The 15,555-nt window shown below is 43.3% G+C and overlaps 1 protein-coding gene across 2 annotated transcripts in view; it reads right to left on the reverse strand.

Moving 5' to 3' along the window:
* Positions 1–453: 453 nt before the first annotated feature.
* The window catches only part of tafa1b (TAFA chemokine like family member 1b), a 93,549-nt gene continuing 78,447 nt past the window's right edge, over positions 454–15,555 (reverse strand). Inside the window, exons 2-4 of one of the 2 annotated variants that reach the window (XM_076096044.1) lie at positions 13,159–13,299; positions 3,927–4,051; positions 454–483 (exon numbers count right to left, since the gene is read on the reverse strand). In XM_076096044.1, coding sequence (XP_075952159.1) covers positions 454–483; positions 3,927–4,051; positions 13,159–13,299 — 296 coding nt within the window. Of the gene's footprint in view, positions 484–1,776; positions 1,804–3,926; positions 4,052–13,158; positions 13,300–15,555 lie in introns of those variants that run through there. The other variant, XM_076096045.1, reaches the window with a different exon arrangement.

Consider the following 15,555-nt stretch of genomic DNA (forward strand, 5'->3'; position numbering starts at 1 on the left):
TTGCACTCACTAATCTGAACAATTATATATTCCATAGTAGAAATGCTTAAAACAACTACTGCACATGAGTTATGTTGCAGTGTGAAAAAGCTAAAGAAAAGCCACATTGAACGTCTGATGTGGGCTGTGTTACGACATCCCCGCCTTGATGACAAATTCAAATTCACTCGAGCACACTTAACAGTGAGGTTATCACATGGACAATATTCTTCTCACTATCATCAAAAGCAGGGGAAAAAAGATGCTTTCATTCCCAGCCCACTCGTTCTGCCTGTCTCTCTTAAGGAGTGTAATTGTTTGGAGGGAGCAGGAGTGGTTTGATTTATTTAGCGAGCGGAGCGGGTAATGCAGATCTATGGTGGGCGAGTGTTTTTTTTTTTTTTTGGAAGGTTGCTCCCCCAGTACCGCTCTCACTGTGACTTCCACAAACAAAAGGGCCTGCCTTGTCTGCTGCTACAGAACAGGCAATGAAGGGCTCCCTCTCTGAAAGACATAGAGAAAGAAAAGAAGAAACACGGGTGTCAGGCACTGGCTTTGCTTGGCTTCTTACTTCTCATGCCATTAAAAAAAAAACATGTTTTATTAAAGATGTCGTGAAATATGTTTGCTGTTAAACATGTGTGTGTGTCTGTGTGTGCCCGCCTCTTTGTGCTTCACTGACACTTTTTTTTAGAGCAAAATGAAAACCTGCAGGTGAAATGAAATGGCGGAGAATTACAAAAAACAAACACAAATAAACAATGCTGTGTTGTGTGCTTGCTGGCTTTTGTCATAACTAACACATATGAGGCAATTTGGCTCGAGAGGCAAGTCAACGAGGATTGTTGACTTGAAAAAGGGAGCAGAGTGCAGGATAAAAGGTCTTTCATGTAGCATTGGTGGCTTTGCTGTGTGCTGATAGCTGCCTCAACAAGACCCCCAGAGGGGGATCGGGATCGGGATATCAAGTGGCCTCTGATAAGGAGCCACACGGCAAAAAAAGGGATGAGGGCCTGCCCGGGGGTGTCGCGCACATGTGGGAGCGTACACACAAACAAACAAAGAGACATATCAAACACATGTGTTCATACACAAGTACAATCACACACACACACAGAGAAGAGCAAGTAGCATGTCACAGATTAGTGCTTAATGGGATTGGCAGAACGGAGTAAGTCACTGTAATCAAGCCCACACAGCGGCCGATAGCGAAAACAGGACATGGAACAAAGGAGGCAATGAAAGGAGGAGCGACTGATCCTGCCATTACACTGTTCACAGACAGCAGGGTTCTGCTGAGGGGTGGACCTGGCTCTGTGTGTGTGTGTGTGTGTGTGTGTGTGTGTGTGTTGCTACAGTACTCCATGAGTGTGCTGCTGCAGCATATGCATGTTTACCCGTCTACGTACTGGCTGATGTATTTTATCAAACGGGCCACCGTTTTGTATGAACATGCAGCAACTTCCTGTTTTATTTATGCTTGTGCCGGATGATAAATATTTACAGTGGGCGGCGGTGCGTTCAGTATTTGTGTCACGCCTGCCTAATCATGCACAGCGTGTAAACACACACTTGATTATTTCGCACTGAGTATTTGGGTTAATGAGAAGTCATTGAACATGAGTTGGTCCCACTCCTGCCGCCCCAACACTCAAGTGCAGTATACAAGTGATGTGAGAGAGACGGGAAAAAACAAAATAAAAACAAAGAATAGCTTGAGAAAAAGACTAACCTTTACAGAAGCAAGAATGCAGCTCAATTTCTGTTGACCCATCCTCTGCATTTTGCTTCCGGAAGCTAAAAAGGGGAGTATGGCTGGGTATTCTGCAAAGAGAGGGTCAAGAAAAAAGGACACGTGTGTATTGGGTAGAAAAGCAGCTTCCGGCCTGAACTTTTTTGCCCTCTTAAGGTTTTGATAATATCAGACCAAACCCATTTTACTCATATGTAGCAATGCTCCTCCTCCATTCGTGTGCAGAAATGTACAACCTTGGTCAATGTATAGTAATCTGTTTCATAAAGGCAATCATTATTTCCAGTTTACTTATTTCAAATTGTGCAAAGGACTGACTTGAGAATTAGAGATGCATTCTTTAGAGTTAACCAAGTACTACGCGCCTTACCTTCACAGGATGGCAAGAGCCCTTTCGATCAACTTCTCTCTGAACACTTTGGGCCTGTGGTGGCTGTGAAGGGGTCCAGTGAAAGCTTTATGTCTATCTGCGGACACATAAATCTGCAGAACAGCCTTGGGACGCCCCGTGTGGTCTAACCTTCACTGGCTGTTTACCCGTTCCCTACCATCACTTAAGCCTCCGCTTCTATTCTCAGTCATTGTCACCACGCACTAAGAGAAGACGGGGGTTTGCTGATCGCGAGCAGGTAGGTGGTGGTGGGATCAATTATATGAATACAAATCGGGTGATCAACCTGTCACAGAGTGCTGGACTGCTTCCTTCGAGGACTTAACTCCCTTCATTATTTTTGCATGCCGCATTCGGAGTCAGTTTACAGAGCCGGGAGGCAGTGGAGAAGCAGAGTGGCAGTTAGCTTTATCTCTGAGAGGAGTGTGGCCTCAGGCAGAGCCCACCTGTTTGTTTACTGCCTGCTTTATGTTTGTTCTTTACTACTATGGGCCCTTAGATAGGTTGCTTACACCCAACAGAGTCCACCTTGTTATACAGACTCTCTGAGTATTCTCTATGTAGTGTGACACCTTTTTACCCACACGTTTGGCTCTGTGCATGTTTGATCGTTAAATGGCAGAAGCTTAATTAAAAATTAAGAAGGCAGTTGGCAGAAAAGCTTTGCTAAAGCATTTAATCAAAGTATTTAAACTCTTGTTATCTCGAGTGATTTCCTCAGTTCAAGGGAGGTTGACTAGTGAAGGGAAATCTTTCTGGCATTTGGACAAATACTGTGTGAAAATATGTGCTGCTGTGCGCATGTGGACATGTGTGCAAGTGTGTGCATTAGGGCTGCAACAACTAATCGATTGAATTATAAAAAAAAAGTTGGCAAACAGATTTGATCATCGATTCGTTGGGTCTATGTCATGATGCACGACGTGCGCTGTGGCAACGTCTCCATAGGGGCGGTAAACCAGCCAATTACAGGACATGACGCCGTCTTCCTCTGCTCTCCTCTGTCTCTGTAGTAAGCATTTGAAAAGAGTCGGAAGGAGAGACTGATAACGCGGAGAAAAGGCAAAGCACATTTAGATGTTCTAATTTAAGAACAAACGTAATGGACAGAAACAACGGACAAAAATAACTTCCGTCTGTTTGTGATGGATCAAGGTATCCAGCTGCCCGGTCAGACATCAGCTGACAGGAAGTAAACATGGACCCAAGCTGTTGCCGAGCAAAGTAATTCTGTTGAAGCGGTCTACAAAGTTATGTAGTATTTGGAATATTTCATACCGTCAGTCAGAGACGGTCTAAATCTGAAACTGAAACTGAGCAATATCTGATCAAATATAATAATAATGATAAACATAATAATAATAATTTATAAAGCACTTTTCAAAGCTGAAAGTGCTTATCAAGGCATTCGATGCTAACATATGCGAGATGCTAAAATATGTGAAATAATGAGCTATATATATATATGATGCATGTGCAGATACATTTCTCTTATTGTCGGTGAATGGATGCATCTCCAATGTGTAGTAATAGAGCATTGCATAAGAATACAAGGTATATGTTTTGTTTTTTGAATAAAAAGCTGTTAAATAGGTTTTTTATCAGATTAATAGGGTAATCAAAGTAACAATTGACAGATTAGTTGGATTATCAAAATAGTTGTTAGTTGCAGCCCTAGTGTGTGCCTGGGATAAATGTGCATACAGAACCACCATGTGCGTGTGTTTCACATGTATATGTGCATTGGGAGTGGATGTCTGTGCGTGCATTTAAATGCATTTGTAAGTGTGTGTGAGGTCTCACTCTTGTGGTCTTGATTTTGTTCCCAGAGGAGCACATCCATCCAGAGTTGTCGGGCAGAGTCTTACACTCTTCTCCCTCCAGACATGGCTCCATCTCACACCACCATTTCCCAATCACAATGGACGCTGTGGGAGGTGAGCACAGACAACAAAGCAGGTTAGTTTATCACACAGACAAACGTGTGCGAACACATTCCTGTATGTATGCACACACAGATACAAATAATGATAATACTATAATATAACAAAGAGTGGAAGAAGAAAGCTAGTGAATTTGGTAGAAAAAGATAAAAAAGAACCGTGATAATAACGTACAATTAAAAACACAGTAACCAGAGTTTAAAAAGAATCATCACAAAAAGTTGAACACATGCAGAAACCTCCCACGCAAACTCAAAACTGTTACCCTACATATTTTACACAGACACACTTGTATACGTGCACACATATACAAACACCCACTCACTATATCATGAGTCTCTAAATGGATCTTTTCCTTCTTCTTCGGCCTCAGAGCAATTGTATCGTTGCTGCATGGGTACTTTTGCTGTCGACAATAATGTCTTATACCAACAGAAATGAATCATTATTTTGTTTTGATATAGCTACATTGCATGTAGGGGAGCAATCTCATTTTTAATCAAAACTAATTGCCTCTCATTAACTTCAACTGAAATCTTCCTCCAGCTATCTGACAAAAACAAATATGTTCTCTTCAAGATCTCCCTCCCTCCTCTCTTCTTTCTCCACTTGTCTCTGGGTGTAGTATGTATGTGTGTGTGTGTGTGTGTGTGTGTGTTTCTAAAAGAAGTACAGGTGTTAGATTACAGCTAAACAACACCTTTCAGGATACGCAAGTCCATATGTTCAACTCATCAATGAGGAAAAGTGCTTCCCTCTTCTTCCACATGCGTATATTTGTGATGTATTCTAAATTAATTCATATATTTTTTTCATGTTTTATTCTTTTTGTTAAATCCAGCTGTCTTGCAGTGGGAACATCTCTTTGAATTATGTCATAATGCTCAAATCTAAACCATGTTCTGATTTATTTTTTCATGTGTGGAGAACCTTTTTTTGTTTTTCACGCCCTGACAGCAAATGAGAAAAATTCAAAGCTCATCCCCCCCCCCCCCCCCATGGGGCATTTTCTGAACATTTCCTGTTAACATAAGGAGGATATGTAGGTGAAATGAATGGGTAAATGCATTTACTTAAAGCAGTGTCATTTCATTTTCCAAACCCATTTTTTAGAACCAACTCGAAAACTATCATTTCCCCTCCAGCCTGTGTTGCCAAGGTTACAGGCCAACCACCAATTAATTGTGAGTACGAGCGACATGCCGTCTCCAACTGATGAAAGAAGGCTGTTAAAGTGCAGTCCCTCACAGCACAGAGCATGCTGCGGTTCTGTGTGAACAGACACATACACACACACACGTATACCAGACACACAACAACACCCCACTGCTGCTCAGTGAACTTGATGCATTTCCTGATTTCCTGCCTCGCTTTTCCCTCCATGAGCCCGAGGATACTCAGCGCCACAATGAGAACATCCACTAAAAAGCTGCGAACGCGCCCTTTGGCTCCCCCCACGGCTGTTTACCTTATCCACTAATTACCACACGTTGGGCCATCCTCCACTCTGCTCCCTCTTTCTTGCTTTTTCCCCCCTCTCCCTCCCATTCATTGGCTAAATATGCATTTCACACCGTTAATCATGTTTACAGGTTTACAGGATGCCGTTCCGCGACACCGCCACTCTGTTACGCGCCTTCTTCTCGCTGCAGAGCAGGAGGGGGGTGGAAAAGATGTTTTTCATTATATCACCCACTGAGGAGGCTTAATATTCAACAATGTGAATGCAGAATCCACTTGAAATTGAAATTGGTAAAGTGATACCTGCAAAGCAAAAAATCAATCCCTTCAAATGGAGCCAGAGAGAAAAAAGGGAGAAGAAGAGGAAGCAAGAGCAGGAGGTGCCTCACAGGAGTTGCGGAAACATGAGAGCCGCTTTGCATGAAAGCTGAATGATATTTACTTCACAGAAGTGAATTCACCTCTCACACTCTGTGCCCTGTAATGTGTGCGCATGAAGCATAGATCATTTATACAAGGAGAGTCTAGGAAACATCTGCATTACACGGGCCTGGATAGGTTCTCATAGTGTCATTTCCTATGTTCATTATCTATTTCTATGATGACCGATATTAAAGTCTTGTTCGATATTTTCGAATCAGGGAGAAGAGCCTAATGTGAACACACATGCTACATGTCCGTGGCTGTACCCGGGCCAGGACATCTGGCTCTGACCTTGACCACTGGAGATGAGCCATTTCCGGGCCGAGATCCATGCATCACTCTCTGGTGACCACTGACCTCCAACAGTCATTTTGCTTTAACTACTCCCAGTGCCACCGTCAGCACACAGGGTGCAACCTTTGTTCCCACATCAGCAAACTTGACTCCTCCTTTGTGTCTGCTGGTCAGTGCATGAGGGGGGGGGGGGGCAATTGTCCCAACTAACCCTGTTGGATCGACTATTAATTTTCAGATCGATCTGTTTACAAGCTGAAAGCCTTTGGTGTGATTTAAAGCACCAACACCAATTAACACGATCCCCACGCGTTGCCATAGAGTAGCTGCTGTATTCTGTCAAAGATGACAGATGGGCTCCGAAATAATCCGAAAACAAGGACGGAGAGAGTGTTTTATTCAAGATGTTAGCCATGTAGCAGGCTGGAGTCTTGGGCTTTGATGGAAAAACAACCCGAGAGTGGGACTTGAATTGATTGAAAAACATGAAGCGATGGACCTTTTTACAAGTGCATCTGTCAGATCACAGGTGAGCGCGCACTGTGATGGATTGAACTCGCTGACACGTCGCTGCCAGGTAGCAGAATGTTGGAACACCTTGACTGATGAGGAGGTGAATTCATTTCTGTCTGTGTCAAAATTGTGAATCTGTGGACTGAATGAATAGTTAATGCTTTTTAACTTGGAGCGGCCTGCACTGTGCTCACTGGACTTAAATTAATCATAGTGAAATGATGGCATTCCAATGATGTCAGCCTTAGTGTCTATCTTTTGGCGAGTCACTTAAGTCAGCCAAGATCTGGAGCAGAAAGCAACGGGACTCTGAATTCTCATGCCATTTTGTTTGATTCAATTTAAAGTTCGCACGGTCAGTGCTTCCCGGAAGATCACATTTAACAACCAGCTTCACGTCTTCTCATCCACTGACTCATTCAGGTCATCTGTCTCTACTACCAGAAAGTCCTTTTGTCTCTCTACCCTTTACCTGATCGCTCTGCATCAGTGCACCGATGTATCACCCAGTTATTAACCAAACAAAGCCCATCAATCAATCCCTCAGTCACATAATCAAGCAAGTAGGCAAGAGGAGTTACAGTGAACCGCTTGATGAGAATAGAAAACACAATTCCATCCTAATGAGACAGGGGTATGAGTGCAAGAACGGTGAAGTATTGAAAGGGTCACAGGAGCGTGAAGCAAATGGAGCAAGTGTGTAATTAGAGTGGGACTGAGACTCGAACCCCTGAATTCGAGGTCAGCTTCAGAGAGTCATTATTCTGCATCAATCCTCGACCCTCTCAGAGACCAGAGAGCAGAGGTTTGATTAGCTGTTCAGGAATTACCATTTGGCTTTCTAATCACACTGCTTTTCTGAATATGTAATGGACACCTGCAGGCTTTAAGAATCATTTCATTGTTTTCAGCATGTTTTTTGTTTGTTAATTCAAATGAAGTCTTAGAAATGTCCTCAGATTCATTTCGGTAAATCTGGAATGTACAGTTACACATACAGACAGATAATGCCGAAAATACTGTCAGTCGTGAGGCAAAGACAGCATGTGGAGTAATTCTTGAAATTGCTAAAACGTACATGTGGCGTTTGCTATTAATATTGTTCTATTGAAAACTGTAGAGTATCAAAAGTATCCAATGATTCCTTTACGAGTGTGTCTCAGTGTGTCTGTGTGCATTTTGAGCAGCCATGAGCCTGTGGACGTTGGCGTGTAGGTGCGTGTCTATTAATGGTTGAACAATGAGTCCTTTTGTTGGGTGGTTATTTCCTTTCCTTTATGTGGGTACCAAAGCCATTTATAAAAGTGTATCTCCCACACAGCTGACATAGATCTGCCTTGTGTTTCTTTACTTCTCTCTCAGCACAACTGTAGACGGGCTACTCGAGTGGTGACAGCAGAAAGGAAATGTGATGTTGCTTCAAAAAAAAATAAAAAATAGAGACAGAAATAAGGAGAGAAAAAAAACAACATTAATGAGACCTTTGACTCCAGCTGAGGGTCAGATCTTCTCCTGGCAGGTCAAAGGTTGAGAGTCTAATCACATTGTCTGTGAGAGCTCAGTGGGACGTGAAAAAAAAATGGAGGAGAAAACCTGCTTCACAATCATTATCTCGGACTTTCTCTGAAGACACAAACATCTTTTGTGACCCAGGAGGATTTCACTCTTTTTCAGTCTCTCCTTATGCCTGCATGTGTTTGTCTGTAAGAGAAACGAGCGATTGTTTTCTATTGTACAGTATAATGTGCTCTTTCTGTCCATCCCCTCAGGCAGTAACTGCAGAAGGTTTTGTCAGCCAGCCACATATAGTAGCAGGGGGACTGTAGACCAATATGAAAGGTAAACTGTCGGGGGGGGGGCAGGGTTTTTATAACAGGAGGATGAGATGTTTGACTGGACATGGGTGCCATCAGTTTAGACTGGGCTGTCCATGCGAGCACGTACAGTGATGAATAAACTCTTGCACATCAGATATGTATTTATGCACAGAACGCATGTAACGACAAGGTTTCGTTTGATGAACTACATTCCCCCCTAATAATAATGGTGGCCTTGTAATGTAAAAAAACATGTTTTAAAGACTGTGTCAGTCTGTGCACATTAACTCTTGCATGCTTATGATATTCTGACAGCATCTGTTTGACCAGTAATGTATGTGGAAGAACCGCAGCACCTCTGGTTTCTCCCCTCAAGTGGCGTCCATGTGTTTCCTTCCCCCCCTCGGACATATCTCAAATGTACCATGACAACCTGTCATGCTTGGCTATACGTGCCCGCAGCCAAACAGAAGGGTTCATTCCCCATCAGTGATCAGCAGCGAGCGGGCATTTGCGTGCATCTCTTGTCGAAAGAGTTTACTGCTACAGCAGCTACATGACAACACAAAGTGGTAGCATGTGCGTGTATTAGGGCATCTGCAAGTGTGCGTTGGGTAAATGAGTTTGTGTGTGTGTGTGTGTCTTTGTGTGTGTGTTGGTCCACACTGCGGCGGAGGGCTTGCATGTCTCATACACTGGGATAAAGGCAGTGGTGCAGTGACGAGCGCCTAATCCAAGTGCATGTGATCGGCCCGGCGAGGCTGGAGAGATATGAGCGTTTGACTTGTTAAAAGTGATGTTCTTCACCAAGAGCCTCGTTGGCCCTGACATATCTGGGACATGGTTCTCCTTGTCAAAGCTAATAATCAATTCCCACTAGAGGGATAATCTGACAGCAGACCCCCACCGCCCAACGCAAGCTGTCGTCGCATCCTCATGTATTAATAACAACCCAAACAGTTACCAATAGCAACTGCAACAACCCCACGAGGCCCGTAATCTCGAGGTAGTAAACACTCGACAATGGGCTCGCTCCTCGCTGTGTGCTTTGATGTTGCAGTTTGATGCTAATGAACGATAATACGGCACATCAGGGAGACTGCCTGTTTCTACAAATTTGGCCAAAGATAAAGGAGTGTTCATTCCTGCAGGCTCTGTATGTGTGTCCAAATCAAATGACCTCCGAAGACACGCTTTTGATATCGGAGCACTGGCAATTCTTTTTTTTGTTTTGTGTTTGTTTGTGGGAACATAACCTGTGTATGGTACAGGGGGCGACAGGTGTCCCCCAGGGGTGCGGCGAGATGAGCTGGGCTGCAGCATCGTTCCTCATCTGGACGGTACATTAATAACGCCGGGACCTGGGGAGAAAGCTCCATCTGGGCCAGGCTGGTGTGCCGCTGAGGGGACAGACCACTGACTCCACAAGTCTATGATCCGTCACATGGTGCAACGGTGGCCCGCGGGGCCCAGTTGATAAACACGTCCAGCTTTCTGGTGCACCTTTCCTAGACAATCAAAACCTCTCGAACCGAACTGAGTGGTCCCCTCCTCCTGTGTCCATTTATTTCCACACTTGCTAAAAAAAGATATTTTAATTAAATGGCATGTTTGCAAAGCGCGACACCTCCGACTACAGATGAGCTCTTATGAATAATAACATAATTATGCCGTCTGCCCTTCAGCCCTTATCCCGTGATGGTTTCATCGTTAAATAAATAACAGCCTGATTCACTTCCAAGCAGGTGAAAATGATCCAAGAGAGGATGCGAAGCCCCCACCTAAAGGAAATAAAATCATTAAGAGGTCAGGTCCTCTTAGCTCTTTCAGTGTGGCGTCATGGTGCTCAATACTGTAGCTTGCTGCTCAGTGACTTGTCATTTCCATTTGTATCACCATTCCCTCTATAAGTGCTTGTTAATCAATACACAGCAAGGACTCTCTCACTGCGGGGGCCTGAAGCATAGAGGCATGAAGTGTTAACCACGTACTCCTACTTCTCCACCTCCATTCCTCTAATGGTGTTTTTCATTGTTATATCTTTGTCCTACTTATACTGGTAACTTTTACTGTTGCTTTTCATCTTAAAGGAATACATCAGCCCCAAAATTATTATTTGTATATGTATCACTCACACCGTCTCACCTTGAATTCTTGCATGCCTTTCTGGTGGCCGACGAATCCAAAAACGGGGGGGGGGGGGGGGATTCTTGATGAATAACAGTAAATGGGGGCCACGTTTAACAAAAGCAAAACTATATAAAAACATCCATTTATAAGCTTTCACACAACTCTTGCATTATGCTCACTACTTTCCGAATACATGCATTTTTGCTAAAATCGTACTATTCAAAACACATCTACATAAACGGTACTTGCATGGATAAGTAGTGCGCCTTCGAGAGGGTGATGTATTCCTTTAATGGCTGAGGTGCAATTTCTAGTTGTGGGCAAGAAAATGTCTCAATTTGATGTGAAGGTTTTCAGGGTTTTTATTTTTTAAGTTTGTCTTCAGCAATGGTTACTGAAATCTGAGTGAATGTGGACACTTTAAAAGTCCCTTGTCTGTAAGGTGCTGTGGAAGAGTGTCTGGTTGTCTGCACAAGGACAACACAGTCTGCTAACATATCTGCATCTCAAGGCCAGAGCTCTGTAAATGTTTCATTCATGTGTCCAACCACAGGGCAAACGCATTCCTTTTTCGTACAAAATGTTTTTTTCATGTGTGTCATCCTCTGCATATATCCAATTTATATTGTAGGATTCTCTTGAGTGTCAGCTGTGGCTAACCAACCCTGTGAAGCCCACTGAGCAGACCTGTCTGCCGTTCATGTAACATCCCCCCCAATGAAGATATTTTAGTGTCACTTCATGGCGAGAGGGCAGTCGGAGAGATGACTTTGATCTCTGCTGAAGGTGGTGGTGTAAAGATCGAGACTGAGGAGCAATAAATGAGCTTCCTGGTGTGAAGGGAGCATCGCAGTTCTGTCTCAGTAGATTTGTGACTTCCTATTGGCTTTTTTTCCCTCCCATGGAGACACCTCTGCCTGATTGTTTTTCTCAGCTGAAGTAATTCAGGTGCACTAGCCTGAAGCTTCCCTGACTTGTGTTTATTAGTTATTCATTTCCATCAGCCTGAACTGCCTTCGGCGATGTGATCTGCAACATGTTCCCTGCTCAGGTGTTCAACAGCCCAACTGGATCATCCTTAAACGCCCATGATGCCCAGCAGCACAGCACTGGGTTCAGGTTGAATGTATTTTTTATTCGAAAAATCACTCAGACAGCAGAGGAAGGTACTTTGGAATATGCTGTAGGTCGTTGTCTGAGGTGTTAATTCAAGCATAATTCATTCAAACCTGATGCTATTCTCACCTTGGAGTCTTCTTCTGTATCTGACATGTAACATCTGTACATCTATATATACGCACATGTCATGTAGACGGCTGCAGTTTGGCAGAATGAGAAATATTCTATGTAATTGTTCAATAATGCATTGATAGTCATAGTAATACTATAATGAAACTATATATATATATATATATAGTATATATAGTGAACTCCAGTTTGCTTACATGGAAACTCTCTCGGGTTTCTTTTCCTTAGTCTCATGTAGAAGTCAAGGATTTCTTACTATATTCTCATTCGTATTTTATTACACATTAGATAACAATTATTTAGATGGTCTTCTTTTCAATAAAACTTTGTTAACACCAATTAAGTAATAACCTAATTTGAGTTCATAACAGTGTCCTATTTATTGTTTTCATTAATTCATTGCAAGTATTGATTTCACATGAATACAATTTTTTTCATACAAAGATTATGCAAAGTGTTCATTAAAGAAATCTATGTACTGTAGAGTTACTAACTACTCGATAAATCTGAAAAAAATAACCTTTAATATTGAATGATCCTGCAAATTACCTTAAAAGGACCGTTCACCCTCAAATCAAAAATACATATTTTTCCTCTTACCTGTAGTGCTATTTATCAATATAGATTGTGTTTGTGTGAGTGGCCTAGTTTTGGAGATATCGACTGTAGAGAGTCTGCCTTCTCGTAAATATGGGACTATCTTGAGTAACAGGGTCATGATTTCTGGGAAGAAACATTGTGTTGAGTTTTTGAAATGCATTTTTTTTGTACTTTAAACACCACAATCCAAGTGCCATATAGTCCCTTTATTTTATAGAGAAGAAGACATCTCTTCTGCTGATATCTTCCAACACTCGGCAAAACAATCTAGATTGATAAATGGTACGAGTTAAATATGTATTGTTGATAGGGTGACCCTTCCCTATAAACTACACTTTTCTTTTTACATCTAGTGCCAATATCTTTAAAATTCCTACTATATATGTGCATGGTAGCCAAGGTACGGTTAGGGTTAGGGAAAGACTGTAGTACTGGCGAATAATCAGGTAATGGTTACAGTAAATAAAAATGTGAATCCTGACTAAACTCTGGCCTCTTGCATAAGAATCAACGGGCTAATCGCCTAGTCGGCTAATGGTCGTAATGTGTACATCATTCCTAGTAAGCATACTGGGTACAATGTTAAAACAAACAAGACTTCCTCACCATCCACACAGGAGGGTTTGTTCCGTGTCGTCCCGGCCACTTTCCCCGGTAAACAGGAGCACTTGACTGTCTGAGAGCGCTCCTCAATGCGATTCTTGTTACAGCATCGGTGGGCGGCGATCACCTCACACGTACCTCCCTCTGCGGACAGATAGACAGACACAGTGGTACACGGTCAGTACATGTGAGAGATTAATGCGAGACTAAACATGTCCCTGAAAAGGAACTGATGCAACCACAATGTTCCTGCAGCTTTTCATTAACGGACTGTACATCAAAAATCCAAATAAGCAATAATAGTGTGAATGAAGCATGGGCTTAGAGGAACTCGACTGCCTCACATCACATCATGAGGCACGCTGCAGTACGATCATTGGGCTCTTTCGCTGTAAGTATGTGTAACAAATTGGCCCTCGAGGCATCTCAATTATGTCATCTAATTGCCTCTCACTCACTGCTGGCTGTTCTCACTCCATACCAATCAGCCTACGACGAAGATCACCTCATGCACTTGCTATGCATTAATATGGCTGCCTTTGCACCCTTGATATATTCCATATGTCGTCAGTATGATTGAAAAAGGATGAAACTTTTGTCTACGCTTCGCCAGGGAAGACCTGGCAGTCATAGGCCTCAGTCATTGACTTAGCCACCTTTTGAGTGCCATGACAGAGGCAATGCAGTCTTAGGCTATAATACACTAAAGCATTAACTCCAAAGCATGGGTGACATCAGTCAGAGCAAATGCTGTACAATAGGTCCCAGTGTGACAAAGGGGGATGTCAAAAAGATTCTGTGAAAAGAGAAGGGGAAAGGCGCCGTTGGCGGTACTGGGTCAAAATAACAATAGGGAGGATTGCCCATGGGAGGGAGGGAGGGGGGGGGGGGGGGGGGGTGATGGAGTGGAGGGACATCTTGAAATGAGCGAGACAGGCAGAGAGAGAGAGAGAGAGAGAGAGCCAGAGCCAGAGAGCCAGAGGACAAGGTGTGTCTGGCTGCCAGGGACTGGCCATGCCAGTGAGTAATGAGGGAGCCACTGGAAGTGCCCCCTTCACACAATTATAAAGCGTGGGGCTAATGCAGCCAGCGGAGCTGCAGGAGAGAGGCCCTCCATCACCGCTCTCCCCTTTTTCTTGCGCCCCAGGAAAAACTCTTTATCTTTCTCTGACAGCTACCGCAACAGACACCAGCGTCCAACAATTAAACTAGAGCTCATCCCCGGACACAGAAGAGGAGATGAGAGGAGGGGAGGAGGGTTGGACTCAACCTCTCCAATCTACAGAATATATAGGGGATAGAGTGCAAGAAGAAGGGGGAGACAACCAAATGCCATATTCCATCTTGTTTGTGCCTCATTTCAATCAGCCGTACCAAGTTTTAAAGAGGACATCCTTTTGCGTCGAGAAGACGCATTTGCTTCCGCTGGCATGACAACAACCGGTGTGTGTGTGTTTCTCTGGGGTGGTTGTGCAAATGTTTGAAGTGGCTCGGGTCATGAATTACGGAGCTGAGCTCCCAGTAGCCGAGACAAGTTTGGCAACAGTTTTCTTCTCCCATTCCCATCAATGTCTGCTTTGGCCAGACCAAAGGCCGCCGAGTCCTGGATTAAAAGGCAAACATTTGCAGTCCTGCTGGACCGTGCCGTCATGCAGTATTAATGTCACTCTCTCAGCGCTTGTTGTCAGATATTTCCGGGCAGGAGGAGGCAGAACACAGACTATAAATGTTAGGAGAAAAATCCCCCGAGTGTGCTAAAACCTAAAACCCCAAACCCCACAATGTGTTGGCTTGTTGAATATTTCACTGACAGCTTCCTGACCTGCAGACTTGCTTTCAAGTCAAAGCAGATCTCTGAATAAGTGAGGACTTTACGTTGCAACACAGAATACTAAATTGGGTTGAATGCCCAGCTAGCTTCAAAGCCTGATTTTGGACAACAGAGGTTTAACCAACAAGGGACAGCAAAGGGAAACCCCTTTCATAAATACCATTAGTATCACTAATGATGTAATGCGTTCTGATGGGTGACTTTTGGATTTGTTTCCTCAAAAGGGACTTAAGCTACAGAACCAAGTTTGAGTACCTTCAAAGTTGTGTGTCTTCACCATTTTAGTCAGAGGCACTTCAGTCCACAAATTGACCATTCATTACACAGTAAGATTTGGCCAACAACGCAATTCTTTTTGAGAGAGCTCTCGAAGAAACTGAGGATATTATACGAGTTATATTGGAAACTGACAGTTTATGAAGGTAAACTTGTATGAATAAGATTGGATGTCACTAGACAGCTGATAGCAGAACAGACGGAGGACCAATGAACCAATGACACACAAACAAATAGTCAATCAACTGATTTGAGTGCAACTTCCTCTGCTGCACGACAGCCTTGCTCCATTC

This window comes from Anarhichas minor, unplaced genomic scaffold (genome assembly GCF_050575085.1).
Source record: "Anarhichas minor isolate MPS153535 unplaced genomic scaffold, ASM5057508v1 ptg000021l, whole genome shotgun sequence".
Lineage (NCBI taxonomy): Eukaryota > Metazoa > Chordata > Actinopteri > Perciformes > Anarhichadidae > Anarhichas > Anarhichas minor.